At 42.0% G+C, this 26,920-nt stretch overlaps 3 protein-coding genes and 1 long non-coding RNA gene across 5 annotated transcripts in view; 2 read left to right on the forward strand and 2 right to left on the reverse strand.

Annotated features, from left to right (window-relative positions):
• Positions 1 to 1,272, forward strand: part of PRKD3 (protein kinase D3) — a 41,576-nt gene extending 40,304 nt beyond the window's left edge. Inside the window, 1 exon segment of the mRNA XM_030944973.1 lies at positions 488 to 1,272. Coding sequence (XP_030800833.1) covers positions 488 to 661 — 174 coding nt within the window. The 3' untranslated portion in view covers positions 662 to 1,272.
• NDUFAF7 (NADH:ubiquinone oxidoreductase complex assembly factor 7) lies at positions 1,132 to 10,422 on the reverse strand. Of its 2 annotated transcripts, XM_030944974.1 has the most exons (9): positions 10,079 to 10,422; positions 9,910 to 9,990; positions 8,411 to 8,521; positions 7,239 to 7,449; positions 6,690 to 6,748; positions 5,873 to 5,986; positions 4,936 to 5,079; positions 4,481 to 4,654; positions 3,585 to 4,085 (listed from the first exon to the last, which is right to left on the reverse strand). In XM_030944974.1, the coding sequence occupies exons 1-9, from the start codon at positions 10,382 to 10,384 to the stop codon at positions 3,873 to 3,875; spliced, it is 1,413 nt and encodes a 470-aa protein (XP_030800834.1). In that variant the 5' UTR covers positions 10,385 to 10,422; the 3' UTR covers positions 3,585 to 3,872. The 2 variants fall into 2 exon arrangements, with proteins under 2 accessions (XP_030800835.1, XP_030800834.1); XM_030944975.1 differs by lacking the exon at positions 4,481 to 4,654 and having other exon boundaries at positions 1,132 to 4,085.
• Positions 10,423 to 10,476: 54 nt separating this feature from the next.
• On the forward strand, positions 10,477 to 26,696 carry CEBPZ (CCAAT enhancer binding protein zeta). The gene is made up of 16 exons (XM_030945927.1): positions 10,477 to 10,647; positions 11,004 to 12,520; positions 13,543 to 13,774; positions 14,091 to 14,265; positions 14,623 to 14,711; positions 15,154 to 15,207; positions 15,894 to 15,996; positions 16,876 to 16,944; positions 18,092 to 18,158; positions 19,428 to 19,528; positions 20,867 to 20,924; positions 21,935 to 22,134; positions 23,098 to 23,181; positions 23,642 to 23,703; positions 23,790 to 23,871; positions 24,601 to 26,696. The coding sequence occupies exons 1-16, from the start codon at positions 10,492 to 10,494 to the stop codon at positions 24,738 to 24,740; spliced, it is 3,189 nt and encodes a 1,062-aa protein (XP_030801787.1). The 5' UTR covers positions 10,477 to 10,491; the 3' UTR covers positions 24,741 to 26,696.
• On the reverse strand, positions 24,460 to 26,906 carry LOC115902438. The gene is made up of 4 exons (XR_004060607.1): positions 26,754 to 26,906; positions 25,149 to 25,193; positions 24,803 to 24,886; positions 24,460 to 24,701 (listed from the first exon to the last, which is right to left on the reverse strand). It is a non-coding gene; the product is annotated as an uncharacterized LOC115902438 (long non-coding RNA).
• Positions 26,907 to 26,920: the final 14 nt, after the last annotated feature.

A 26,920-nucleotide genomic window follows, 5' to 3' on the forward strand; every position in this document is an offset into this window, starting at 1 on the left:
AGCTTTACATTTGATGTGCTCCAGGGTTCTGACTATCTATGAATGCCTTCTTTCCTCAAGGGAAATTTGTCTTACTGTTTCACCCACCTTTTCCTTTCTGTCTGACAACAACATGGGTTTACTCTCCTGGCTTCCCCTCGACTGTGGGCAGCGATGAGTGCATGGAGCCCTGTGATATCAGCATGGAGCCAAACATTATTTGTTCAGTGCTGAAGTGGACACATGGCCTGGTGTGTGCTGTAACTTGTAGTCCCTTTAGAAAAGATTTGTTTGGAATGCAGTTTATCTGCTGCTTTGACGACCTTAGATACTATTTTGAACTATTCTTTGTGGACAATGTTGGGGCTTTTTTTTTTTTAATAGATATTGTTGGTTGTATCTTGTGACTATTTACACTGAAAATGGACACAAACTGCAGAATTTATCTGTGGGAATGTAGTGCTGCTGTTTCTTAAAACTGCTTCCTTAAATCTCTTTTACTCCTTAGGATTATCAGACTTGGCTTGACCTCAGAGAATTTGAAACACGCATTGGAGAGCGCTACATTACCCACGAGAGCGATGATGCACGCTGGAAAGAACACGCTTACGAGCACAACCTTGAGTACCCCCAGCACTTCATTATGGCTCCCAATCCAGATGACATGGAAGAAGACCCTTGATTTGTTCATTGTGCTAAATGGCAGCAAAGAAGGATACTCCAGGCAGAAGCTGAAGAAAGTGGAACAGCTATTGCTCTTTCCAAATGCTGTACACATAGTTTGGTGTGTAAAGCCCCAGAGGATCCTTCATTGCCATGGGAATAGACTGTTGTCTGCAAACTTTTCTCCATCCCTGACTTTAACTCTGAGAAGTTACTGAACAGTGGGATACAGAGCCCGGTTGGGTAGCATTTCACCGAGCTGGGTGGCTATAAAAGCCATTACCAAGGTGTAGTGTGTACAGACAGAATGGTTTGTGTTTTCCAAGGGTTTTTGTTTTTTCATAGCCTACGCAATAAGAGTTTTGTAATAGTTTTCTAATCCCTATTTACTAGGCCATAGAGGACTGTTTTCTGTTACTTAGATACATCTTCCGTTTCTCAAACTGTGGATGGTGAAGAGACTATAAAAAATCAGTACAGAATACCTTGGCTAAAGCAAAACATGGTGGTTTAGTTGAATACAGCTTCACAGATGAAGGAATAATTTGCTGCTGTTTAGACAGTTAAATGTGTGTCTTGGCCCTAATTGAACTTTTTACAGAAAGCAACCAAAAAAAAAAAAAAGGAAAACCCCATAACTTCTTACATTCCTCTTGAAATGCTGGTTGACATTCTAAAGAGATGACAACCAAAGCTTTGCTAGGCTTTTATTTTGTCTGTCAAAAAAAGCAATAAGCCACAACAGTGCGCTGCTGTGCAAGGCTGGCACGTCATTGATAACACACCGAAGGCATTTTGCCTTAAAACTACACAAATAATGCAGAGAGCACACAAGACTTGATGTAGCATATCCTTTCACTCTGGAAGACCAGCTTCTAGCAGAAGGATGCGGAAAAATAGGGAAAAATACATGCAGCTTTCTTCTCTCGTTTTGAGTAATAAGATTTTTAAATTCTTCTAATATTTTTCTAATTTTTTAAAGTTCCCTGGACTTACATCAGGAGTAGTTTGTAGCCTGCTAGCTTCTTATGTTAACTCTGCTCGAAACCTAGAAGTAACAGTGGATAGCTCATCAGCTGTTGCTTCTGCCAGGGCAGCTGGATTGTAGGAGAAAGGACTCTGCCTTCCCACCTTAACCTGCAGCCCCTCCCATCCTCTTTACTGTGCTCACAACTGTCTGAGCTGAATGAAGAGTCCAAGAGCAACTCCTAGCTCAGTTTCTTCTGTGCACATGCCTCAACGGAAGGATTCCCAACCACTAATTGGACTTGTGGCACAGTAGAGGGGAAACAGCAGTGTTCTTTGGAAATTATTCCCTTGGACAGTTCAAGTTAATGGTATTTCAAAGAAGTTTGAGGCTGTAATGCTAAATGCAAATGGAAGAGGCTTTTTTGGTCTTATTTTAAAAAATGAAAAGGGTGAAATCTTTTTTTTGTGGGTAACAGTGTTGTGCTCCTGGAAGGTGCTAGATGGCTGCATGCATCCCTGATGTGCCAAGCTGCTTAACTGGAGCTTAGTTAGAAATATTTCTAAAATACTGATACAGGCTTGAACTGCAAAGGCAGTGAGAGGCTTTGGGGTATCTCCTCTCTCCTACAAAGATTTTTCTTTTTTTGTTTGTGTGTAGATAAGTATTTTTTTCTACTGTTTTTATTCAGGTAAGGAAACAGGTGAGCGGTTTTATAAGTTGTTAGATATACCTAAAATGTTACATGGTTAGTTCAGAGCTGGCAGCTGCTTGCAGTAGCAGTGACCTGGCAGTGGTCAGTGGCAGCTGCAGAAGGATGTGCCCACAGGTAGGTGTGGGTCTGTAACTCACTCTTTCTTTCCCATTGCCCTTTATCTATCTGCCACTGCATTTTGTAGGTGTCTGTGCTGGCAAAGGCTGAGCTCTGGATTCTTAACCCTGTTTAGAGAGGGTTTCAGGACTGACTGTTGAAAGAGGCACTGCTTTTCATCTCTGCAACCAGAGCAATCACCTCTGACATTGGTAGTTTGGTATTTGCCTGCTCTTGGCAAGGAAAGCAGTGCTGTTGAAAAACTTGCAGTGCTCAAGTGGCCAAATTTCAGTGAAGCCATTGCTATATTCCACCCTAACCTACACCCTAATATGTAGATACAGTTTGGTTTTACACTTCAGATTTTTACTTGAGCTGTTACTTCAGGTTACCTGTGGGTTTGTTGTGTTGTTGTAAGGAAGGAAATAAAGCAGCTCAGTCACTTGAAACAGCACAACAGCAATAGAGGAAGGAGGGGACAATAATGAAGTAGAAGGCCTGGCTTTTGTCTCTCCCCATGAAGTCTGCTCTGCTTCAAAATATTATATGAACTATTTATTCTTCAAGTTGTATTAAAATAAAAATAAAGCTGTTGGCCTTTGGAGGAGATTGCCTGATCATATGCAGACTTACGGAGCCAGACAAGAGAAGTCACAAGCAGCTAGTAGTCAAGAAACCAAAAAAATCAGGCTTACATCATGAGTAAAATTCCTAGAGTAGTAAAAATAGCTGAGTTTTTTATTCCCTTTTTTCTACCTTTACTGCAGATTTGACAGCAGTAGGTTACAGTGTTTAATACCCTTACCCCTAGATGAATTAAGTTGCATTCATTCAAGCAATAGTGCTATGGTGATGCTAGAAAAAAGCTCATGTAAAATTTATAGCCTCAAAATGACACTGTCAAGTACTTTTATATTTTTATACACCCCATTGTTTGTAAATATCCTCTGTTAAGCTTGAAAATAAAATTTATTTCCCTACCAGACTCGTTCTTTTTATTTACATGAATTATCTCTCCTATCAAATGTTCTTAGGAAGAAATGGTTCTATACTTTCCTGTTTGTGGATTTATTAAGTATGTCCTGCTGTGGAAATTCAGCCAGCAGGAACTCCTTTTACATGCATCCTGTCACTATTCTCTTTATAAAAATATCTTCAGAGACGTCAAGGCATCTTGATTTTATTCAAGTACCAAAGCTTGAATACATTTAATGTATCCTCAGTGCATGTTTGTTACTGACAAGTTTTGACTGCACTAGTAAATATTTCACTCTGTTCTTTCATAAGCCCACCAAACCACTGTTCATTCTCTCCTCTGTGTGTTCTGGTTTCTGTATGTGCAATCTTCTATTTCCACTCATACTGCTTTGAGTAGATCAATCCAGAGGTTTGGTGTGCTGCACCAGACTTACTCTGAAACAGCCATCATGCGTTTTGTGATAGTATTTGAAATTACTTTAGTAACAGTTCATTAAATCCAGCAACAGGTGGTAGGGGAGACTTTGATTCTGACTTATCTTTCTTGTCAGGATGTACAAGTCTATGGTGAGGCAGCAGGGCAAAGAAATTAAAACAGTCCCCCATCTTCTCAGGATTCATCAGCATATCATAGCTGTGAAGTAACTGCTCACGAGTTGCTGTGTCACCTGAATTCTGCAAGAGCACCTGGAAAAAAAGCCAAAACAACAGGTTAGAGGCCCTCCTGCATTCCTACAAATTCTTGCATACCTGCAATCCCTTCTTGCATCCTTTTCACTTAACAGTGCTGTGATGGTTGGTAGAACTGGTGAGATCACTGGTGGTCTCAGTGATCACACAGGGTCACCACAGCCCACACACCAATGCAAGTTTTGCATTAAATGCTCCTAAATATAGTATCAGTTTACTTTCAGGTATCTGGAGTAACTTACATCTAGCAGAAACAACGTTCTGATCTCACACCTCCATGCTATTTTGAACAACTTCATTTTAAAACCAAAGATTTCTACTAAAGCTCTTGTGCTGATTAAGAGTATTGCCTGTGGATTGGGAGAGCTCTGCAGCTGTGAACACTCTTGTACCTGCAGTCGGAGGTCAATGCCCATGTTCTTTAAGAACTCCCTCTGTTTTATAGGGCCTAACGTAGCTGTTTTTCCCTGTGCCATCTTTCGAAGATAGCTGAAATCAACATCTGCTGTCAGGTCTGCTGTACCTGGAGCACTCAGCACATCGTGAAGTTTGTGATTCCGGAAACCCTGAAAATGAAATTGGAAGATTACACTCAGCTGTAGTCCAACCATCACAGCTTGGGCCAGCAAAATTAAGCTGTGCCTTTGAGTGTTGACAATAGCAAATTATATATGGAAAATTTGAGATAAATGTAGCAAAAGAGCTCAGATTAGCCTTTCCCTCTGAGAGAAACCCTTCTGGGTACTGATTAAACAGGAGTTACTCAGTTTGATGCAGTTTTTGCTATTACCTAATGATCAAAGATAACAGAGTCTTTTGGCTTATTGCTGCAGGGCAAATGCCTTACCCGGAAAGTGTCAGTTTTGGTTCCGTCGTGGCCGTAGTCTGCAACCAGAGCAGCCCCACCATCCTTCTCTATCCGAGAGGCCAGCCTCTGCACAATGACACCAGCCTCGGGACACACTTCCACGTGGTCTCTTGTTTCTTCTGGCTAGTGCAGAGTTCAAAGACCAGAACACCTGTATTAGCAGACAAGTAGAAGGCAAGTATCCCTCACACCTGGTGTCTTGGGGCTGTTGCTCTGCTGGACACGCAGGTACAGGAGGTGCATTCTAGGCTACCTACACTGGCTTGAGCTAGTTTTTGCTACCACTCATTCTCAATTAGTATTTTCTGAGTGCTGGATTTCAGTCCTCTCTTCAATAACCTCTAGTCAAATGCAAATTTTTCTACCAAGAATATCTGTGTCAGTTGAAACTTCCTTACTGTGGTACTTAAGAAAAATAGTGCTTCAGCTGTGCACACCATTCCGAGAGGCCTTCCTGTGTGAGACTCTGTAGCTCTGCTTAATCTCCAGTACTTAATTTTGTGGCTTTAAGTATCCAGTGCATTTCAGGAAGAAACCACAGCCACTTTCCATTAAAGGCCAGGCAGCTGCCCTGAGTACCCTGCAGCAGGCTGAGAGCCTGGCTGGGGCAGGGCCACTCTTGAGATGGTGATGCCACACACACAGTGGAGCACTCTGCCCGTCACTTGCTGCCTTGATTTGCTCTTGGAGGCATTTTGTGTGTTCAAGCTCCTATTTTGTGAAGTTTGATACACGTGGTAATTTTTGTGCTGCTGTTTCACAGCTTACAAAGCTTAAATGCTTGCAGAAATTTTAAGCTCTATTCATTTATAGACTGAGAGGCCTCTTCTTGCTGTCAGAGTAACTGAGAAGCACTAAATGTACTTGAAAGCGTCAATAAAGGTGTAAGGATGAGCTCTGGGAGGCATAACCTCACCTGAATAAAGTTTTGTGTTGCAGGGGTCCTGGATGGTGACAGGACAAACCGCAGCTGGTCAGGAACTTCTGGGTCAATATCAACCAACACCTCACGCCAGCCTTTCTCTGTTCGCTGTTGAACGAGCCCAAAGCACTCATGTTACACTCAACAGGTACCACAGTATCTTGTTCATTTCATTGAAATAATGTCAAGCCTTTTCACAAAGGTTTTAGGAACAACACATTGTTAACAAGTATTACTCATTCTTATTAAATTCCAGGAACAGCCTTAGAAAAAGCTTGTGGTGGAGTCTCATGTGCACAGCCAACAAATACATGTTGAATTATACTTAAAAGGAATGAATGATGCTCTGAAGAAACATGCTGCCTATTCTATTGAGAGTGCAGCATTTAACTTATCAAAATAAAAGACTGGTGACTATCATAAATTAGCTACTTCTGAATCGTAACTAGCCTCTATTTTGCTGCTCTCATTACTATTCAAGTGAAAGCCCTTCAGTCTTTTGTTAGCAGTATTACAGAAAATCATGTGGAAATTAAAGCTGCGTTAATGTAGCATAAGGAATAAAAAACCCCAAAACTTTGAGAGTTATCTCAGCAGAAAGAAATCCTTAGCTTTCCTCAAGTTTTTCCATTCAAAAATGATTACTAATTTTACAGTTTTCAGCTGAATTAAGTCTTATTTGTCCAACTCAGAATTATTTCATCACCAGAGACAGGGCATGTGACTAGTCTGGCACCTTTATTCTGTTATTCCTCAAAGAGAAAAAGTGTTTAAGCAGATGGTCACAATTAAAATAATAATCTTGCTATACCTGAAACTTATGTATTGGCAGGGCATCAAAGAACTCATGTGCTAGATAAAAGCTGTAACCTGTGGGAAGGTAAAAAAAGAATGCATTAAATTATTAACACTTCCAGAGCAGCTTTCAGTTTAAAATGTTTTTATGATTTTTAATTAAGCTAGTTAATGTGGTTGTGAAAAAATTATAATTACTTCCAGCTTGCACACATTAAAGATACAATTTCTACAGCTAGCTCTAGCTACCAGTCCATGAATTTTAGATCACTGTCTTGTGAAAGAAGATTCAGGCAAAGCCAGTAAAGTGGGGTTTTTTTTCCCCCATGAAAAGAAAGTCAGAATATAGGAAATTGGGTAACTATGCCCAAATGAAGGCAGACAGAATAGGTAGCAGTGATGAGAATGAACCAAGATCCTGCCTCAGACTCATACAAGTAAGAACAAATATGTATATAACTACTTTTCTGTCCAGTGTGAAGGCTAGCAGAGATGCTCTCTGCTATCAAAAGCTGTCAGTGAAGGAAGGGCACCATCCCTTTAACGAGGCATTCAAGCTCCTTACCTGGTGGCACATCTTGAATATCTCTGTACCAAAAAATGGGAATTCCAGTCTTGCTAATGCCTTTCATGTAAGCAGACTCATCCTCAGGGCTTGGCTGCACCTTCCCTCCTGTCAGCATCACTGCTTGGATCTCGCTGAGTTTGGGGCTCACTTCTACCAGGTGAACAGAGACATCACATTTACTAAGAACAGAGGCGAGCTGCTTGAAGACCTACAAGGGCAGATAAATTCTATCAGGCACAGTCTTGTTCTGTGTCCATTAAAGGTTTAAGTATTAACCTTTCTTCTCACCATGTACTATTGACTATTCAAGAGAAAAGATGGCTTTCACTAACAAAACCTTAGTGAGAGAGATTGCATTTTGCTCCTCCAGTAGGAAGTGTGAGTTTCTTCATAAATCTTAATAAAAGCTGATACATTTCAAAAAAGTTGGCTATGCATTACAGGGGTATAAGGACAACAACATAAAATGCTAATTTGGAAGAGTAGTAGCAGCTCCTCTAAGACCTGTAGAAGGTCTAGCATTAGAAGAGAAATGGTTCAGTTTTCCCTGCCACATTGAAGAAGTGTTTGATATCCCACATTTCACTGTTTTTATTAGCATATATAAATAGAATAAAAGTTCTTATGTGGTGCTAAGTCCCATTAACAATCTGTTTATGAATCAGCAGCATTTTATATAAGACAGCCATAGAGGCACAACTGAACACAAAGCATTAACTCAAAAAAAATAAGGCCCTGAAATGCCCAAAGGAGTTAACACAGTTTCATTCTGTGTTACTGTACTCCCCCGTTCTATTCCTTACACTAAGGTCTCCATCTCAACTACACACAGCAACAACTTCCTGGATCGTTTTCAGTTTGGATCATGTTTCCCTGCACAGAAATAATTTACAGTGGAATATTCCTGCCCTGCCCTTCTATCCAGTGGTGTTTGGAAGGTCACAGGCGTGTCTGTGCAGTGTGCACACACTGGCCCTCAGTCTGCTTCCACCTGAGAGCCCTGGTCTCAGAAACTCATCCATTCTAATCAGAGTCTGAGTTGCCACCCTGACTGAAGTGATCTGGCTACCAGGGAAGGGTAAACCCTGGCAGCAAAACATCTTCCCTTCAGATTTCACAGTAGCTGTGGAATACAGCCAGAAGCAAAGAACAGGAATGTTTTCACCTACCCGCAATATGTCCTCGGTGAGGGTGCCCCTCCCTGGGCCCAGCTCCACCAGCTGGAAGGTGCTTGGTTTGCCCATGGCCATCCATTCACTGATGTACCATATTCCTATTAACTGTCAGTGAGAAACAACACGCAGGGTTACAGTAATCACTTCAGCACTCGGGGAAAATCATGCCTGCCTTTTGTCTGATAATCGCTCAGATGACATGGCAACATTCGGTCTCGATATTTCAAAGTTAAGAAGAATTATGGTACATAACATCACATTTCTTGTCTTTAAGTATTAACACTGGTCATTGATTGCTGTCAGCCCAGCAGAACCAACTCTCCATCAGTAAATGTGAGGAGTCTGTTCTGGCTGGAGCAAGAACTTTCACCTAAATGCAGGTCACTGCCCAGGTACCTTTGGACAAGTGTTCTTCCTGACAAAGCATTTACCAAAGCATCACTGAGAAGAGGATTTAGCCAATCTTCACTTCTGGAAACGAGACACAAACCAGAGTGAGCCAGATCAAACTCTGGAGATTTGTTTTGAGGAGAGTTTTCACACTGGAAAAATCACCATAACTCTTTTTATTTATAAGCAGGTTCTGTATGGAAGTGAAGTGTTACTAAGCACAGATGGTGCTTCAGACAAAGGACTTTCAGAAAAACAAAACCCCCTTTCCTCCCTCAAAACTAATTTCTTTCTTGGGAAATAACTTGAACCTTATCATTGCTACTCCAGTATTTTGACATTGATAAGGTATCTAAACACTGGCTTGGAAATCAGTTGGGATGGAAACATGAAGGGACCACATTGGGCCACCTGAACCACCCTTCCTGTTCAAGTATGTCATCCTAGAGCACATAGCACAGGATTGTGTGCCGATGGTTCCTGAATGTCTCCAGTGAGGGAAACTTCACAACCTCTCTGGGCAATCTGAGTGCCAGTGTGCCGTAAAGTTCTTCCTCATGTTCAGGTGGAACTTCCTGTGCATCATTTTCTGCCCATTGCCTCCTGTCCTGTTGCTTGGCACCACGGAGCAGAGCCTGGCTCCATCCTCCTGGCACCTCCCTTCAGATGCTCACAGACATTGATGATTTCCCCTCTCAGGGCCTCTTCTCCAGGCTGAACAGGCCCAGCTCCCTCAGCCTTTCCTCATTAGAGAGATGCTCCAGAGCCTCAATCATCTTTGTTACCCTGCACTGGAGCCACTCCAGGGGCTCCATGTCTCTCTTGTCCCGAGGAGCCAGGACTGGACTCAGCACTCCAGATGTGCCTCACCAGGGCTGGGCAGAGGGGCAGGATCAGCTCCCTTCACCTGCTGGCACCAGGAAGACCAATGGAATCCTGGGGTGCATTAGGAAGAGTCCTAATGCACCCCAGGATTCCATTGGTCTTCCTGGCCACAAGGACACACTGCTGGCTCATGGATGGCTTATTGCTCACCAGGATTCCAGCCAGGCCCGCCTGGTTGAAGAACAACAAGTAACTAAGAACGCGAGGAGCAGCGTTACCTCTCCGAACACCTGGCTTATTTCAGGCGAGGTGATGAAGTCCCCGCTCTCGCCGACGCCGCCGCGCCGCGTGTAGTAACCCTGCGAGGGGGAAGCGGCACAGGGGCCGGGGCCGCGGTGAGCGGGGGCCGAGGCACGGCCCCCCCGGCCCGGCCCGGCCCCGCCGCACCTGCCCGGGGTTGGTGAGCGCCTCCCGCATGTACTCGGCCACCGTGACCGGCCCGCTGGCCCGCAGCTTGCGCGCCAGGTGCCGCAGCATCGCCCCGGCCCCGCCGGCCGCCGCCGCCTCGCCCCCCGCGCCCGAGCAGAGCCGCGCCGCCGCCGGAGCTGTGGGGAGAGGAGGGGAGCAGGGCGGCCCCGCGAAGCGCGGGAGGGAAAGCGGGCAGAGGCGGCGCTCACCGCGGGGAGCGGCGGCGGGACGGGGGAGCCGCCGGCGGCCCGCCAGGAGCGCGCGGCGAGCGAGCGGCAGAACCATGGCAGCGGCTCCCGCGGCAGCTCCCACTCCTCCTCCTCCTCCTCTCGGCCCGGTCCCGGCCGGACGCGCGTCACGCGTGTGCGCGGCAGCGCTTCCGGAGGGCGGCGATGGCGGCCACGCTCTGGGACTTCGGCCTGGGGCAGAGGAGAAAGGCGGGCGGCGACAGCGGCGAGGAGGAGGACGACGACGGTGATGAAGAAGCAGGAGGCGGAGATGCGGGAGAGTTCACGCTGGAAGAGGTGCTGCGCCTCGGCGGCACCAAGGTAAGGGAGCGGGGGAGGAGCGGGAGCACGTGGCGGCCGGACCCCCATCCCGGACGGGCCCTTGTGGGGTGCGGGGTGTGAGGGGCCCACGCAGGTGTTGGGAACAAGTTCTGTGCTCAGGGGCTGGTGAGGCACCGGGACAGAGAGCTTGGGGGTGCCCCATCCCTGGAGGTGCCCAAGGCCAGGCTGCATGGGGCTCTGAGCAACCTGGCCTAGGGGAACATGTCCCTGGCAGGTGGGTTGGAACTAGATGGTCTTTAAGGTCCCTCCCAACCCAAATCATTCAGGGATTCTGTGGGGAATCCTTGGGAGTCTTGGCAAACCTTGCCCGTGACAGCTGTGCCCTGTCTCCGCAGCAAGATTACCTCATGCTGTGTGCCGTGGACGAGGAGAGCGAGATGGTGGATGGTGGCAAGAAGGACACGATCGATGACCTGAAGGAAGGGGAGCTGGAGGCGTTTGTCAGCTCCCTGGGGCTCAACAAGTATGCAAAGAGTTGCCTGGTGGTGGAGGGGGATGATGATGATGGCGGCAGCAAGGAGAAAGAGAAGCCTCCAAAGAAAGAGAAAAGCAAGAAGGAAACAAATCGTCCTTCACTAGAGGGGAAAAAAGAAAAAAAAGGAAAGGAAAAGGCAAGCAGTGTGAAAGACAGCAAGAAAAAGCAGTCTGGTGGTGATCAGGGCCAGCAGCCTTCCACAAAGAAGGAAAGGCTGGAGGAAGATTTTGAATTTCATGCTAGGCAAGCAATCCTGATCAAACCGGGGGGCAAGTGGTATGATATGGAATATACCAATGAGTTCTCTCCAGAGCCACAGAATCAGACACTTTTGTCCAAGTATAAGGCCCTGGCCCAAAAGCTGTATGAACACGAGACAGACCTGTTTAAGAATAAGACAGACTATCAGAAGGGGGCCTCTGCTGCGTGGATTAAAACTGTTGTGTCCTCGGGTACCTTGGCTGACAGGATGGCAGCAATGACCCTTCTCATCCAGGACAGTGCTGTCCACAGTCTCCAATTTGTTGAGAACTTGATAAACCTCATAAAGAAAAAGGGCAGCAGGCAGCAGAGCCTTATGGCTTTAGATACGTTCAAGGAGCTTCTCATTACAGATATCTTACCAGACAATCGGAAACTGTGGTCTTTCTCCCAGCGACCCCTTAACAGCATAGTGCAGATGTCGAGTGGCAACAAGGACTCAAGAGACAGGCGGTTGATCCTTTGGTACTTTGAGCATCACCTGAAGCTGCAGATAGCAGAGTTTGTGCAGGCATTGGAAACACTGAGCCACGATTGCCTGACAGCCACGAAATCCCGGGCGCTGGCAGTGTCCCACGAACTGCTCTGTAACAAGCCCGAGCAGGAGAAGGCTCTGCTGGTTCTGCTGGTGAACAAACTGGGTGACCCTCAGAACAAGATTGCCACCAAAGCCTCCTATCTTTTAGAGACATTACTTCACAAGCATCCAAACATGAAGGGAGTAGTGTGCAGTGAGGTGGAGAGGCTTCTGTACCGCTCAAACATCAACGTGAAGACTCAATATTATGCTATCTGCTTTCTAAATCAGATAGTCCTCAGTCATGAAGAAAGTGCATTGGCTAACAAGCTGATAACTTTGTACTTCTGCTTTTTCCGGAACTGTATAAAGAAGAAGGATGTTGAATCCAAAATGCTCAGTGCTCTTCTTTGTGGGGTAAACAGAGCTTACCCTTATGCTGAGATTGGTGATGAGAAAGTGAAAGAGCAAATGAACACCTTGTTCAAAGTTCTGCATCTTGTGAACTTCAGTACCAGTGTCCAGGCCCTGATGCTGCTGTTTCAAGTGATGGACTCTCAGCAGACTGTGTCAGACAGGTACTATGCAGCGCTGTACAAGTAAGTGGCAGGTTTGCATTTTTATATTACTTTCATTTTAATTTAAATTTCATTTTGGTGGTACTCACCATTAATTTAAAGTTGTAGAAACACTTTGCTTTTAAAATCTTGGTAGTTTTGTGTTTCGTTGGCTAAAATTCCTGGTGTTTTGTAGGAGCTGGAAGAAAATGCATGTGATTTCTTTGATTTAACATGAGGATAAAAACAAAAGACAAAAACCAAAAGTGATAGGTTCTGAGAACACATGTGCATTTCATCCTTTGCCACTCTTCTGGTGGCTTGCTTTACTTCCAGATGTTATTTGAAGCTAATTGATAACTATTCCTTCTGAAATCACTTTTACAGGTACTAGCCTGCAAAGTAATTAGGCCTGTAAATAGCCTAAAATCTTGTTTCTTTTTTTTTTTTGTCCTTATTTTGAGGAGGAGGAATATTATCTTAAATTTTTTAGATGATTTAATTTGTGTAGCTGGAAAGCCTTGTGTTATAAAAATACTGCTTTTTTTTCTTGTCCCAGGTGATTGTTTAGACTGTTTATAGGATCCTTACAGGCTTCTGTTTAGATGACCAAAGGGAAATTATTGATTTTTTTATAAAGGGAATTCAGGTTGCCTGAGAATGTGCAGTGTATTTAAGGGCCTTACTGTGCTTGGCAGCCTAGAAAATGAACTTGCCAGTACAAATGTCTCATCTGATTGTGTATTGTGCTGATTTTTAATCATCTGCTTTCTTTTTTTAAACAAATGAACAAATCAGATTAGTTTCTTAACACTGAATATCTCAAATTTTAAAAGTTTTCAGTTCTTTGCAGTTTTTTCTTTTTTATCTTCAGTGTCTCATATATATTCAGAAATATTACACAGCTCTTGACAGTTCAGGATTGATCTCAATGGTATGGAGTACTGAGGAGCAAACTGTTTTTTAGATGGCACTCTGAAAAATATAGGTAATTGTTGTTAATAGCAGTTGTTCTCCTGTGTGCATTGTGACAATCAGCAAAATTTCTCCTGTGTGTCCTACAGGAAGCTTCTGGATCCTGCTTTAGCAACGTGCTCAAAGCCATCCATGTTTCTAAATCTCGTCTATAAGTCTCTGAAGGCAGATGTCGTGCTGCGGCGTGTGAAGGCTTTTGTGAAGAGGCTGCTTCAAGTCACTTGTGGACAAATGCCACCCTTCATTTGTGGAACCCTGTACCTTCTGTCTGAGCTTCTGAAAGTGAAACCAGAGTTAAGGGCCCAGTTACAGGATCACATGGTATAAGATGGTTTCTTTATCTCATTGCTTTTCCAATAAGAGCTGTTTTCATAAGCACCTGTTCCTAACCTGTTTTTTAGTAACTGTTTGCTAAGATGTTTCTTGAGATGGGGAGGGACCATTATATTTTTGTCTTCTAATCAGTAAAGCTCAATTTTAAGTGCTATATCAAGGACAAAAATCTGTATTTCTTAAGCATCAACCATCATTTGTTTAAATGTTTATAAGTAACTCAAGAACTTTATGTGCATTTTTCTAAAAAATCAGAGTAAATCTGGAAAGGAAAAGCTGTTTGCTAATGGTTTTTGTTTTTTAGGGGTCAGATGATGAAGAGTGCTTTAAGGATCAAGAAGAGGCTGAAGAGGATGAGGAAAAATTTGTGGATGCTGACAAAGAAGTAGGAGATGAAAAGAGAAGCACAACGGAAAATTCTGCTAAAACAAACAATTCAAGTTCATCAGCCTCATGGGTGCATCATCTGAATATGGGAGGTAAATCAGCAAGAAAATACATAATTTAACAGCAAAGAGTCCATAACAGGGACATGCTGGTCAAGAGTTGTTGTAAGATTAAGTGATTAAAACATTATATTTTAGTTTTTAAATTGAAGCTTGGTTGAGAGCAACCACTCAGAGCAATTTATCTGTTACTTCAGCAGTGATGAAAAGACTCTTGGCTAATGTATTTCACTGTGGAGGGTAGCTGAATACAGCCTTTTCCTGCTGCCAGATGAACCCCTGGCCTGTCCAGCTAGGAGTGATGGGCAGCATTACTGTTATGGGGAAATGAAAATAAAACTCTGGTAAAGTTGCCTGAGAAAATTTGTTTGGCTGCCCTCCACCCCACAGGCAGGAAGAGTGAAGCTTCCTATGATCCTCTGCACAGAAGTCCTTTATACTGTGGTGCTGAAAGTACAAGTCTTTGGGAACTGAAGAAGGTAGGACATTCTTGAATTGCTGTTGTTGAGTTTAAAAATGAGGCCCTTGTATGAGGAAAAAGAACTTGGTCATTCTTGAAGTAGCTGAAGAGAAAGTTTAAAACTGACACATTGTTCAGCTTTAAGCTTGTATATGTTCCATACAATACTGATATTCTTGAGTGGGGAATAGAATTTTTTTAAGTGGAGATTTGGACAGTAATAATATTTTTTGACTATTGGATCTTAGCTTTGATCATTGAAGGTTTTTAGTGTTGACTTAAATAAAATTGTAAGTGAAAATGTATTTAATGCAAATAAAAGATTAGAACTTGAAGTACTTCAGTTAAAGTGCTTCATCAGCCTTGCATTACTATGTGTATGTCTGTTTTTTGGTAAGTCACAGAGTGGTTTTACAACATATTTTTTAATTAGAAATAAATGAATGACTCATGTTTTTCAGCTTTCTGAACACTTTCATCCGTCTGTGGCCCTGTTTGCAAAAACAATTCTAGAAGTAAGTGCTTTTCCTAGCTTGTTGCTTTAAAGTTTGGTATTTTATGTCAGGTGTCTTTTGCCATTTGAAAAAATACATTATAAAGTCTCCTTCCACTTTGTGGGTAACTAGCAGCTGTGCAGAACTCTTATCATACTCTAAAATGCCAAGCTTTTCGTGGAATGACAATGTTTTATGTAAAGGAGACTGCTTATAAAAGTTTCAGTTTTGTAGAAATGTAGGTATTATATAATTCTTAAAGCTTTATTAGAGGGTTTTTTATATTTTTTTATGTAATTTTTTTTAAAATATGGGAAACCCTACTACAGGAACAAATTCTTTTTTAAATGCTGTTGTATGCCAAAACCACTCCAACTTTCACAAATATGTATTTAAAATATTTATTTTTCATTTGAATGTATGGTATTGAAATGATGTTGAGTATTAACTGCTGTTAGCTCAGTACGTTGCAAGGCAGTTTATCACTGAAACAAAGCAAAGGAGTTGTGGTTTAGTTAAGCAAATAGTGAAATTGCAAAAAGAAGGACCTGATCTTGAACATAAACCTGATTATGTGGTATAGTATCCCCAAGTGTTTATCTTTTTAAAGTATGTTTTAATGTTCTTGAACTGATTGAGTCCTCTGTGTTCAGATGGTGTCTTTAAAATAAAGACCTTAATGTTTTTTGGCTTTTTCCTTCTTTCAGGGAAATCACATTCAGTACTCCAGTGACCCTTTGCAGGATTTCACGTTAATGAGGTTCTTGGATCGCTTTGTGTACAGAAATCCCAAGCTCAGCAAAGGCAAAGGTAGGCACTTCTCTGTACCTGTGATCTTGGTTATAGGTGCTCTCTGAATTGTCATTCTCTCAGACTGGCCTTGTCAAGTATTTGGGGTGCACGTGGTGGAACAGAGGAGCGGGATCAGTCTTCAGGGCTGTGGGAGAGATGTCTGCAACCCAGAACCAGCTGACAGCCACATCCTGCTGGCCCTCTCACCTGCAGGGCAGAACTGCTCACTTTGCAAGAATCAGCAAGGGATAGGGAGATGTAAACACTGCAGAATGGTTGAGATTAAAAGGGACCTGTGAAGTCCTGGGCTCAAGCAGAGACACCTAGAGCAGACTCTCCAGATGGCTTTTGAATGTCTCCAAGAGTGGAGACTCCACTACCTCTCTCTGCAATCTGTGCCTGTGCACAGTTGTGCTTACAGTGCAAAAGTGTTTCCAGGTGTTCAGGTGGAGTCTCCTTCATCAATTTAGTGACCCATCGCTTGATTTCTCCAGTGTGCCCATGTCTGCCGTACACTGGAGAGCCCAGACCTGGGCACGGAGCTCCAAGTGTGGTCTAACAAATACCAGGAAAACCATCAGCCTTCTTTGCTCAGGGACACAGTGTTGGCTCACAGCCAACTGGGTGTCCACCAGGACTACCAGGGTGTTCTTAGCCAAGCTGCTTTCCAGCTGGGCAGCCCCCAGTGTACACTGGTACCTGGGGTTGCTCCTCCTTCAGTGCAGGACTTTGCTCTTCCCCTTGTTAAACTGCAGGAGGTTTCTGTCAGCCCATTTCTCCAGCCTCTTGAGGTCATTATGGATGGCAGCACAACCCACTGGTCTGTCAGCTGCTCCTAACAGTTCTGTATCAGTAGTTATTAAATAAAAATTCTCTCTGATTTATATTCTGATACAGAAAACACCAGCAGTGTGGTAATGCAGCCAAAGAAGAAGCAGTTTATGAAGGATATGCAGAATCTTGCAGGTAAGTCTGCTCCTTAAATCAGTTAAGATTATGATGGCTAAAAAATCCCTGGTTGGTTGATGTAGTTGTGTCATCTGTACTGCCTAAACTGTTTGTCTTAGCAATAAAAGAAAGTGCCATCCATCAGGAGTGCAGTAGTCATGCCTGATGTTCAGGATCAGACCTCATCTTGTAAGGATGTATGGAATCTTCACAGATGGAACTTTGGATCTGTTGATGTAGAGAAAGTCAGTTATTCTATAGCTATTTTTATTCTCTTTATTATGATTGAAAAATGACTTAAAATACCAGAAAAAGGGATCTGTATAATTGTTTAAATCACATTAAGTTCTTTCCATTAAATGATGTGGATTACTCTATACAATAGCACAGCTGCAGTTATTAGGATGTGTGTAAGGTATCTTTGGCACAGTTATTTTGCTAAGAGTCTTGCTGCCTCCAGAAGTAAGCTGCCTTTTGTCCAGTCCCACTGTTTCTAACAATCAAGAGTAGGATTTAGTTTAAAAACCAGCAGTTAAAAAAAAACAGAGCAAACTATTAGTAAAACATGCTGCTTGAGGACAGAAGAGGTACCACCCTCAATGGCAGTGTCTCTACTGTAGCATTCCCAGGGATGTGCTTTTGCACCAGCTTTGGGTCTGTTGTGTTGCAGAGGTTTTAGTTATGCAGATTAGTAAATACTGATGTACTTTTATGGCTGGTTTTACAGCTGTTAAAGCTGAAAATAGAAATTTTAGCCTATACACTTCGTCACATTTTTTAGTTTATTCTGAGTTTAAGGAGCAATTTAGGAGCAATTCTGTCCTGAGGAATATACTACTAATAAGTAAACAATATAGTGGTGTAAGTTTCAAGATTAAAGAAAAGCATCTTAAAAACGTGCCCCTGTCTGAAAAGTGAATGGTATTGTTACATTGAAGATGGCTGAAACTGAGATTACACATTTAAAGTCTTCTGTACGAAGTACTCTTTTGTGTATGGTCAAAATTGTCTTCTGTGTTAGTTTGAAGAGGTTTTCAGATAAGCTCCCCATTATTGAATGGATGACACCGTGTGTCTGCTTCTGTCTGTGTGTGCTGCTTAACCTCTGGAAAGAGTAACCAGCATTTCAACTTGGGGTAAAATCAGTTCTTTTTTGTTTTTGCAGTCAACAGTAAGGAATTCCGGGCCAAAGATGAAAGCAAAATCCCAGTGGATGAAGTGTTCTTTCACAGGTAAAGGAACACTTGTGAATGTCCATTTTAAGTATTCTTTTTTTAATGCACTGCCAGTAAAACCCATTGCATTTTGTAAGTATTCTCTGGTATTTCAAGTATTTGGAAATTTTGATTAATTTGAGTGACTTAAGATGATAGTGCTTTTCTTGGACGTAATTTTAACAATTGCCAAAAGTGCTTAGGAAAGATTATCACCTATGAACAAAGGCTTGTAGTTTAAGTAAATTAAGTAAGCTGACATTATAATAGAGAAGCCTTAAGTAATGGGTAATGATGAATGTCTTGTGGGTTGTAATTCTTATGCATTAGAGGTATGTATAATAAAAGCTGGAATATAGCTTGTTTAGTTATTAACATCAAAGCTTATTAGAATAGAACAAAGCAAAAGAAAGAGGAGCTACTTTTCTGAGTATTTAGATTTTTATTACTTATAGTTCTTTCTGTTTCTTTGAATTTCTTTTGAGATTATGATATAAAAATGTAGTTGTAGTACTAAAATTGAAGTGATATGCATTTGGCAAAGATTTGTTTTCATTAGATCAAAATACTGATTACCTGTGTCTCCTTAGCAAATTATTATTTGAATTAACTTCATTTATTATAAATAATTGATACTATAATATTGAGGAATATACTACTAATAAATAAATAAAATAGTGGTGTTAGTTTCAGGATTAAAGAAAAGCATCTTAAAAATGTGCCCCTGTCTGAAAAGTTAACAGTATTGTTACATTGGAGATGGCTGAAACTGAGATTACACATTTGAAGTCTTCTGTACAAAGTACTCTTTTGTATATGATGAAAATTGCCTTCTATGTTTGGTGGTTCTTTAACATGAAATGAAGGTGAAAATGGCTGACAGAAGGTAAAACTAAGACCCAAAAGCAGAGGGCTATGTGAGAAAATTTAATAAAACTTGATGAGTGAATGTCTTCTTTATTTTTTCCCAATTATATTCAAGTTGAATTTGATCCTTTCTTCTTTCTCAGTTTAAGGCAGATTTTTACATCTTTATTGTGCTCTTTTATAAATTCATTGTGTTGAAAATAACTTCTGCAACCTTTGGTCAGTGAAATTTTATTGTTTTAAATATTACAGTAGTGACTGGTTCTTTGAAAAACAAAGGAAGTACGAGTCTCTTGATTTTAGATGTGTTTGAAACCATCAGAGTTTTCAACTGGCAACACACATGGGAAATAATTTGCAGATTTTTTAATAAAAAAGTAATAAAGATCATCCCGTGTAATTTTGTGTCTGTTATTTCAGATTTTATTCAAAGTTTGATAAGAAGAGAGAGAAACAAAAGCGTCTGGATGATGAAGAAAGTGTGGAAGATGTGGATGATGATGAATTTGAAAGAGCATTGGGTAAGGCTGTGTTCTTCCTTGCAGTAACTATCCCAGTATTCCCAGATTTTTCAAATTACTAGTTTATCCTTTTTATAGTTCATATTGTGTAAAAGAACCAGATAGAGGAATATGGCAGTGGGAGAAAACTGGCTTTCCAGTTGCTCTTTGTGCTACTGCCAACAGCAGCTCCTGCTCTGTGCTGTGTGAGCTGCCTGGGTGGCTGTTTGGAAAAGACCTCGCTCCCACCACTGCAGTAGTCAGCTTGTTTGAGTGGCTGGAAATGGTCTGATTTTGAACTTACATTCGTGAGTGGCAGTTCATGCCCTTTCGTTCTTTTCCTGAGTAACCTGTTCTAACAGCATGTAACATTTGCCTCTACTTTTTCTTTACTGCTGGGCCTTTTCCAGTCTTGCTTACAGTTTCTCTCATACTTTCTAACGTCTTTCATGAGGTTATGAGTTTAGGAAGGTCATTGGTAAACTTCTGCAGTAGCCTTAGCTCTTCCTGTAGCATTTACTTTGCTTTGGAATTAGTGTGTGATTTGTTCCAGAATTTAAATTTATTAGTGTTCCAGAAAATGTCCATTACTTTATTATTTCAAATTTTACATATATGTATTTTCAAAAAAATCCAGTTAACTCTCCATAACTGTTTTGTACAGTATTTTGAGAGAATTCTACATTTTTTTATCAGGGTTCTTAGTTATTCAGTTAATGGGGTCTTAGTTACAACAAGAATCTGTTACGAATTGCATTTGTCTTTTATTATTAGTATCTCTAATGAGAATTTGCTTCATAAACTCAGTAGCTTCAAATAATGACCCTGTATCTGAAAGTTAGATATTTTGCAATGCTAGAATCCTAGAATAGCTTGGGTTGGAAGGGACCTTAAAGATCACCTCATTCTATCGCTCCTGCTGTGGGCAGGGACACCTTCCACAAGACAGGTTGCTCAGACCTCCATTCAACCTGGCCTTGAACACCTTCAGGGATGGGGCAGCCACAGCTTCTCTGGGTAGCCTGCTCTAGTGCCTTAGTACCGTCACAGTAAAGAATTCTTTCCTAATACCTAATCTAAACTCTTTTCAGTGTGAAGCCATTCCCCCTTGTCCTGTCACTACATGCCCTTGGAAAAAGTCCCTCCTCAGCTCTCTTGTAGCATCCTTTAGATGCTGGAAGGCCACAGTAAGGTGACCCTGAAGCCTCTTCTTCTCCAGGCTGAACAACTTCAGTGCTAGGAGAGGTGCTCCAGCTCTCTGGTTGTCTCCTCTGGACTTGCTCCAGCAACTCCATGTACTTGCTGGATGCAATGACTTGCATATTTCTTTGTAGTAATAACATTTGTCTTTCTCCCTAGATACTTTTGAAGCTGCTGATAATGCCATTGTTGGCCAGGATGACCTTGATTTTGCTGGGTGAGGCTTCAGATTAGTTCTTACTCCTCTTGTCTTAGTATCTGTATAGAGTTTTACTCTGTGAAGGGAGATAGACTTTTTTCAGAATGATTTAGAATATCGCCTTGCAAAAAAGGCAATATCAGATTTACATTGAGTAATGCAGGTTTTCTGCATGTCCCAAAATAGCTCATGATGACTTGGGGATGCTTATAGTCCTTAAATGAGACTTGTAGTAACAGATTGTCTTAATGAATCAATTAATTAATTGTTTATTTTATACAATGGAGTGACCCAGTACGCAGTGTAAAATCTTGTTTTTCATTGTCTCACGTTTTTATTTGAGAATTACCAATTACAAAAGGAAGCAGAATGAGGCATAATGGCACTGCTGCCTTAAGTACTGGCTGTAACTGGACCTAACACAGTTAATAAGCTTTGTGAGATCCAGAGTCACAGAGCTCAGTTCTCCTGCAGTCAGCACTTCCATCAATCATAGCATCATTTAGGTGGGAAAGGACCTTTAGGTTCATTGAGTCCAATTGTAAATGATTAAGCAGCTTCTATTTTACTCAAGGTATCTATGAGGCAGCATTTGATTTTGCTGTTGCCTCAAGGGAAAAAGTCTCTCTGCAGAATTAAAGTCTAAACTCCTAGTGAAACTTGAAACATCTTTGTGATCTTGACTGGTGTTTAATAGAGCAGTTTGTGTTCTACAGAAAAGACTTTCTGAAAAGGAGCAAACACACAGAGGAGATAAAATACTCAAGCTGTTATTTCTGCTAATTTCAGAGTAGGATTCTCTCCAGAACTTCTTAAAATGGTTGACTTTAATAACACAGCTGCCTATACCAATGTTGAAAACATACCTGAGTGTATAATATGTATATTTTAGGTCTCAGCCTATGTTTGCAGTGGTTTGTAATGATGTTGAACTTTGCTAATATAGTGTTTGCCAGTAGATAGATGTCATCTAGATGCAAACAGTATTTTTCCAGATGAAGTGCTAAGCTTGTTACATCATTTTTTAGTAATATAAAAAAAAATCCCAAGGGTGGCAAGAAAGGTGAGGGATCTGGTGCTGACTGGGAGGATTCTGATGATGAAGATGACTTCAGCGATCTGGATGATGAGGAAGTCTCCTTAGGAAGTATGGATGAAGACTTTGAAGAGGATATGGATGAAGAGGGAGGTGTATTTATGGATGTGTCTGAAGATGATGATGACCTAGGTAAAGTGCCATTTGTTACTGAAAAACAAGAAGAAAAAGCTTTTAAAATAGGTTATGTAATATGTAACTACATATGCAAATTCCAGTTTAGTTATCTAGGTGGGAAGTTTGGCTTTTAGGCAAAGAAATGACAAGTCCTTCTCTGTACAATGAAGTCTTAAGATAAGGATTTCCAGGCACAATCTCCTAGGTGAGAGTGAGAATTAGACATCAAAAACTTCCAAATGAGACATGTTTCTTTCATTCCAAAAATTTATACACAAATTACTGGCTTCAGTAGGCAGAAATATTAAAAGAGCTCAAGGAGAAAAAAAAAATCTGGTAATTGATAATTTTTGTATTTCTTCAGACATAGTTAATGCAGTTTTTTTTAGATGAAGTCACTTTTATTGAAATGGCTGTCTCACATGTAACAGCTTCCTCTTGTAATACAGCTATGCACTCAAGTTTTTATTGCCACTGGAGTAAGTAACTGGTTCTTGTACCTGCATGGTTTTATTTTTTCACCTGAAAAGCAGAATACAATGCATATGGCTGGAAAAGCAGAGATTAATGGAGTATTTCAGTGAATAACTAAAGGTCACAGGAAGATGACTGAGGGTAGAGGAGGCTACTACTCATACAGTTGTTAACACAATCTTTCATGAGGTTATTATTTCACCAAACTTACCACGCAGACATTCGAGGTTTACCTAATGCCTGATTTTAGCTTTTGTGTTCTATGTATCATAGTGTCATTCCCTTTTGGTGCTGTGGAAACAACAGAAAGAATAGCACACCAAAGACCAATTTTTAATGGTCCAGCTTGAGGAAATACTAGATTTGCTTGTGTGCACTGCCTTTTAAAGACAGACCATTTTGACAAATATGCCTAGAAAGGAATTTTAGTCTCTGCTCCACTTTAAATACATGTACATGGTGTGAAAATTGGAGACTGATGTATTTGGGTTTTTTTCTTGTCAGACTCAAACAATGACAAGCAACTGAAATCTGTCACTAAAAAGGGCAAGAAAAAGAAAGATACGAATTTTGCGGGATCACTGGAAGGTAAGAAAACACTGACATGAAAACTTAATAGAAGAAAAATAGTCCAAAACCCTTTGGAATAGAGGGATTTACTACAGCAGATTATCACATTTTGGATCTAGGTTCAGATTTGAATAAACCATAAATAAAAAGGAGGTTATCCCCAGCCAGTGTAATTCACAGTAACAATCTGCTGTTGAAGAGATGAGAATTGGAGGAATTTTGAAGAAGGATGAAGTTGTACTGGTGCTTTGTGCAGCTGTTACACCTGATGCACAAATTTGTGATATTTAATTCTTGATTGGAAACTTTTTTTTCCTTTTCTTTTAGAGGGGGTGGGGAACAAAGATTTCCAACATAGCTAATTCAGATAATCTCATTAAGAAAAAGTTCTAAACATTTAAAACATGGTAAAACTTTGTTTTGGTGTCTTTGGGAACTTGAAGTTGTATCTCATAAGAGTAATACTCTTTGTTTGAAGGATCCAGGCGAGGAAAGAAGAGAAAACTCCAAGATGCTGGTATACTGGCATCTGCAGAAGAGGTAAGTTTGATCAGTGCTTACCAAAAAGTGATCAAGCATTTCACCTGTTGCTTTGTAACAGAATACTAAAATTTCTCTCTTTAAAGTTTGGGTATCTGCTGGATGAAAATGCTGGCTCTAAGTTCGACAATATTGGAATGAACGCCATGGCCAACAGAGATAATGCGAGTAAGTACATGCTGCACGTAGCAGGCAGCTGTAATGCTGAAATTCACTTCTTGCCCTTCAGGTTCTGTACGTGAAAAATGAACCACCTTTAACTGGAACATAGGGTCAGAAACCACACACAGCAGGGACAGTAGCTCTGCATCAGTAGGATGTGATAGTTTTCTCCAGTGACGAGAGATGCCCAGTGCTAAATACTAAGTGGGAGTAGTGGAGTGCAAAAAGCTTCAGAAAAGAGGGAGAGGCTGTCCTTGGCCCTTTCACACTGTGAACAGGGACCAGCAGGATGCTCTTTGTCAAGCATTTGCGTGAATTCTGCAAGGTAAAATGTCCTTGATTCCTTGGGAAGGGAAGGCATTAAGGTACTGCTGTCTTTACCAACTTATTGGACTGTCTCCTTGCAGTGTCAGTGAAGCAGAAAGTAGTTTTCCCATATACACATGTAATTCTAATGAATTACATGTGTATATGCAGGTTGAATAAACACTGCTCCTAACGCAAATGTGTCTAGCATTAGAAAAATACCAAGCAGTGTCTAAAACTCTGAGATGGTAGGGTTTGTTTTGTGAAATAAAAAAAACCACAGCTTTCTCAGAAAAAAAAGGCAGTTTGCACTTTATTAACTTTTATAAATACAGTAGTCAAGTTTTAACTTGGACATGATTGATCTGCATGCCACATCATGATCACAGGTATCCATCAGCTCCTAAATTCTCATCTTTCCTTCTCCAGATGTCAAACAGATCCAATGGGAAATAGAGCGTGACAAGTGGCTTCACAACAGGGATGTGAAAAGCATCATAAAAAAGAAGAAACAGTTCAAGCACAGAGGGCTGAAAAACAAGTTCAAAGGCAAGAAATCAAGACGATGAACTTGATGTGGACATTTAAAAAATAATTATTCCTTAACAGTTTTTTATTTAATCTTTCTTACTTCAGTTCTTGCTGCTTAACCATGTCATCTGGTCATTCTCCCTTATGCCATGAATTCCAGACCGCTCATTGGACTTGTAATAAACTGAAAAACAGGAAAATCCATGTCAGCTCTAAGTTAGACATATCTGACAAGCAGTCCCTTTGTGGCTGGTTTTATTCTGTGTATAATCCTCCAGCTCTGAGGTCTCTGTCCAACAGTCTGACACTCCAGCCATGCCTTAACAATAAAAACTTTTGCAGTGTCTCCTGGGGAAAGTTTTAAGCCATCCTAAGATATTATTGTACATATTAAGATGCAACAGAAGCTTCAGCCATCCTTCTGAAGCCAACGAGTACAAACTCACCTTCCAGAATTAATGGAAACCTCTTCTGCATTGTGTATCTGAAATCTGACAAGAAAGATAAATCGCAGTTACTTTCCCAGCATATATTAAGATGAATAATTAAATGCACTATTTTTCTAACTAGCGTTGTTTCATGAAAATTTGTTTAAATTTTGCTAGTTACAGCCACCATTAAATAATGTTATAGGAATTTGTTTTTAAAAAATAATTTCAGAGACTTTATTCAGGTTACTCTTATGTGCAGCCCCGTCATCATAGTGTTTTCTGAGCTTCCTCACAATTGTGATAACCAAGTCCTACAACTCCCAGGAAGCTGCATGCCTCTCATAGACTGACACGCAGATAAAACCAGGGAAATTTTGTTTCCTTGTGCAGATTTAGATGTTCGCTGAATCATTCTGTGGGCCACTCTTGACAATCCAGTAGAAAATCACAACAGGTTTATGCTATTTTAATTATTTACAGCACCTCGTAAAAGGATGTTAACCATTCTAGTACTAAAACAAAGAAAGCAGTGAAAGCCTCACTGAGTTCACAGAGCTGTTAGATTAGCCAACTGCACCTTATGGAACTGCAATTATAGAGAACATGCAAATGCATATAAGAATTGCAAAAGAGGAGAAAAAATCCCAAAGATGAACACGCAGCATCAAGTTACAATAGCTGGAAACATCTGTTCTCTATATTTTCATTACACGTATTTTCTAATAAAAATGCAAAGATGGCTAAAATTTAACAGCCTGACATCATCTGGATCCTGGAAAACAAATGCAAACTGATGTGAAAGTGAAGCTCAGCTTGTACTTGGTATGAAGACCACACCACTGCCGAAATGGGTGGATTCTTGCCTTCCCAGCCAAAGCAGCAGCTGCCTTTTGGCTTGCCCTGACCCTGCAGGTAGCAGGACAGGCTCTTTTCCCGAAGGGACACAGATCTGTGTAACCAGTGCTGCACCCTGCATACAAAGCAAGACTGCTGCTATGCAGAGCAAGCCTCCTTGTAGTAACCAAACTGGGGCTTTGCTTATTCTTTCCATGTTACCTGGGCACGGAAGAGACCTGAGGGACTGAAGTTAAATAATCCGGGAGACAACGCTGGCTGCCTCCTGCCAGCCGGCTCTGTCCTCAGCCTGGGAAATGTCCAATCGCAGAGACTGCGAGACCCAGAGACAGCCAGGACATCCCTTCAGGGGCTCAACACCAGGTGCCTGAAACAGGACTGATCAATTCCCGCCTCATTTGCGGACAGCCTCTCTCCCTTTCAAATCCTTATCCGGCCCAGTGTTGCTACTGTAACACCGCGCAGGATTCCTCTTTGTTCCCGGTGTGGTGGCGTGCTGCCGCCCGAAGGATTGCTCGCGGGCTTGGGTTTGTAAAACTACACCAGCAGCTCGTTCTTTAGAGGTAAATCCTGGTGCCAACGAGCCAGCCCTGTGCGCCTGCACTCACCCAAGCCCAACTCCTGACCCCACACGGCGGCATTTCCTTACACAGCCCGGGCGGTGCGCGGTGCTCCCCGGCCACCGCCGGCGGCCCTCAGGCGGAGGAGCCTCCCCTGCCCGCCCCCGTCCCCGCCGGGGCGCGGCCCCCGCCCGCCCCGCCGCACCTTGGCTGCGGTCCATGGCGCGGTAGAGCAGGAGGGCGCCGAGCAGCCCCGCCGCTTCCAGCAGCAGCAGCCCCCGCAGGACGCGCCGCGCCATGGCCGGGGCTCGGCGCCTTCCGCCGCCCGCAGCGCTGCGCAGGCGCCGCCGCTCCTCCCGCTCCCGGGCCCGT

Source organism: Camarhynchus parvulus, chromosome 3 (assembly GCF_901933205.1).
Source record: "Camarhynchus parvulus chromosome 3, STF_HiC, whole genome shotgun sequence".
In the NCBI taxonomy this organism is placed as follows: Eukaryota; Metazoa; Chordata; class Aves; order Passeriformes; family Thraupidae; genus Camarhynchus; species Camarhynchus parvulus.

Excerpts from the sequence above, each read along its gene's own strand:
- NDUFAF7 (XM_030944974.1), bottom strand. The coding sequence starts at position 10,384 with ATGGTTCTGCCGCTCGCTCGCCGCGCGCTCCTGGCGGGCCGCCGGCGG. Across the intron at positions 8,522-9,909 it reads TAAGCCAGGTGTTCGGAGAG|TTAATAGGAATATGGTACAT; the intron begins GTAACGCTGCTC and ends TCTCACTGACAG. Across the intron at positions 4,655-4,935 it reads CCAAAACTGACACTTTCCGG|GGTTTCCGGAATCACAAACT; the intron begins GTAAGGCATTTG and ends TTTCATTTTCAG.
- CEBPZ (XM_030945927.1), top strand. The coding sequence starts at position 10,492 with ATGGCGGCCACGCTCTGGGACTTCGGCCTGGGGCAGAGGAGAAAGGCG. Across the intron at positions 18,159-19,427 it reads GATGAAGTGTTCTTTCACAG|ATTTTATTCAAAGTTTGATA; the intron begins GTAAAGGAACAC and ends CTGTTATTTCAG. Across the intron at positions 23,872-24,600 it reads GGCCAACAGAGATAATGCGA|ATGTCAAACAGATCCAATGG; the intron begins GTAAGTACATGC and ends TTCCTTCTCCAG.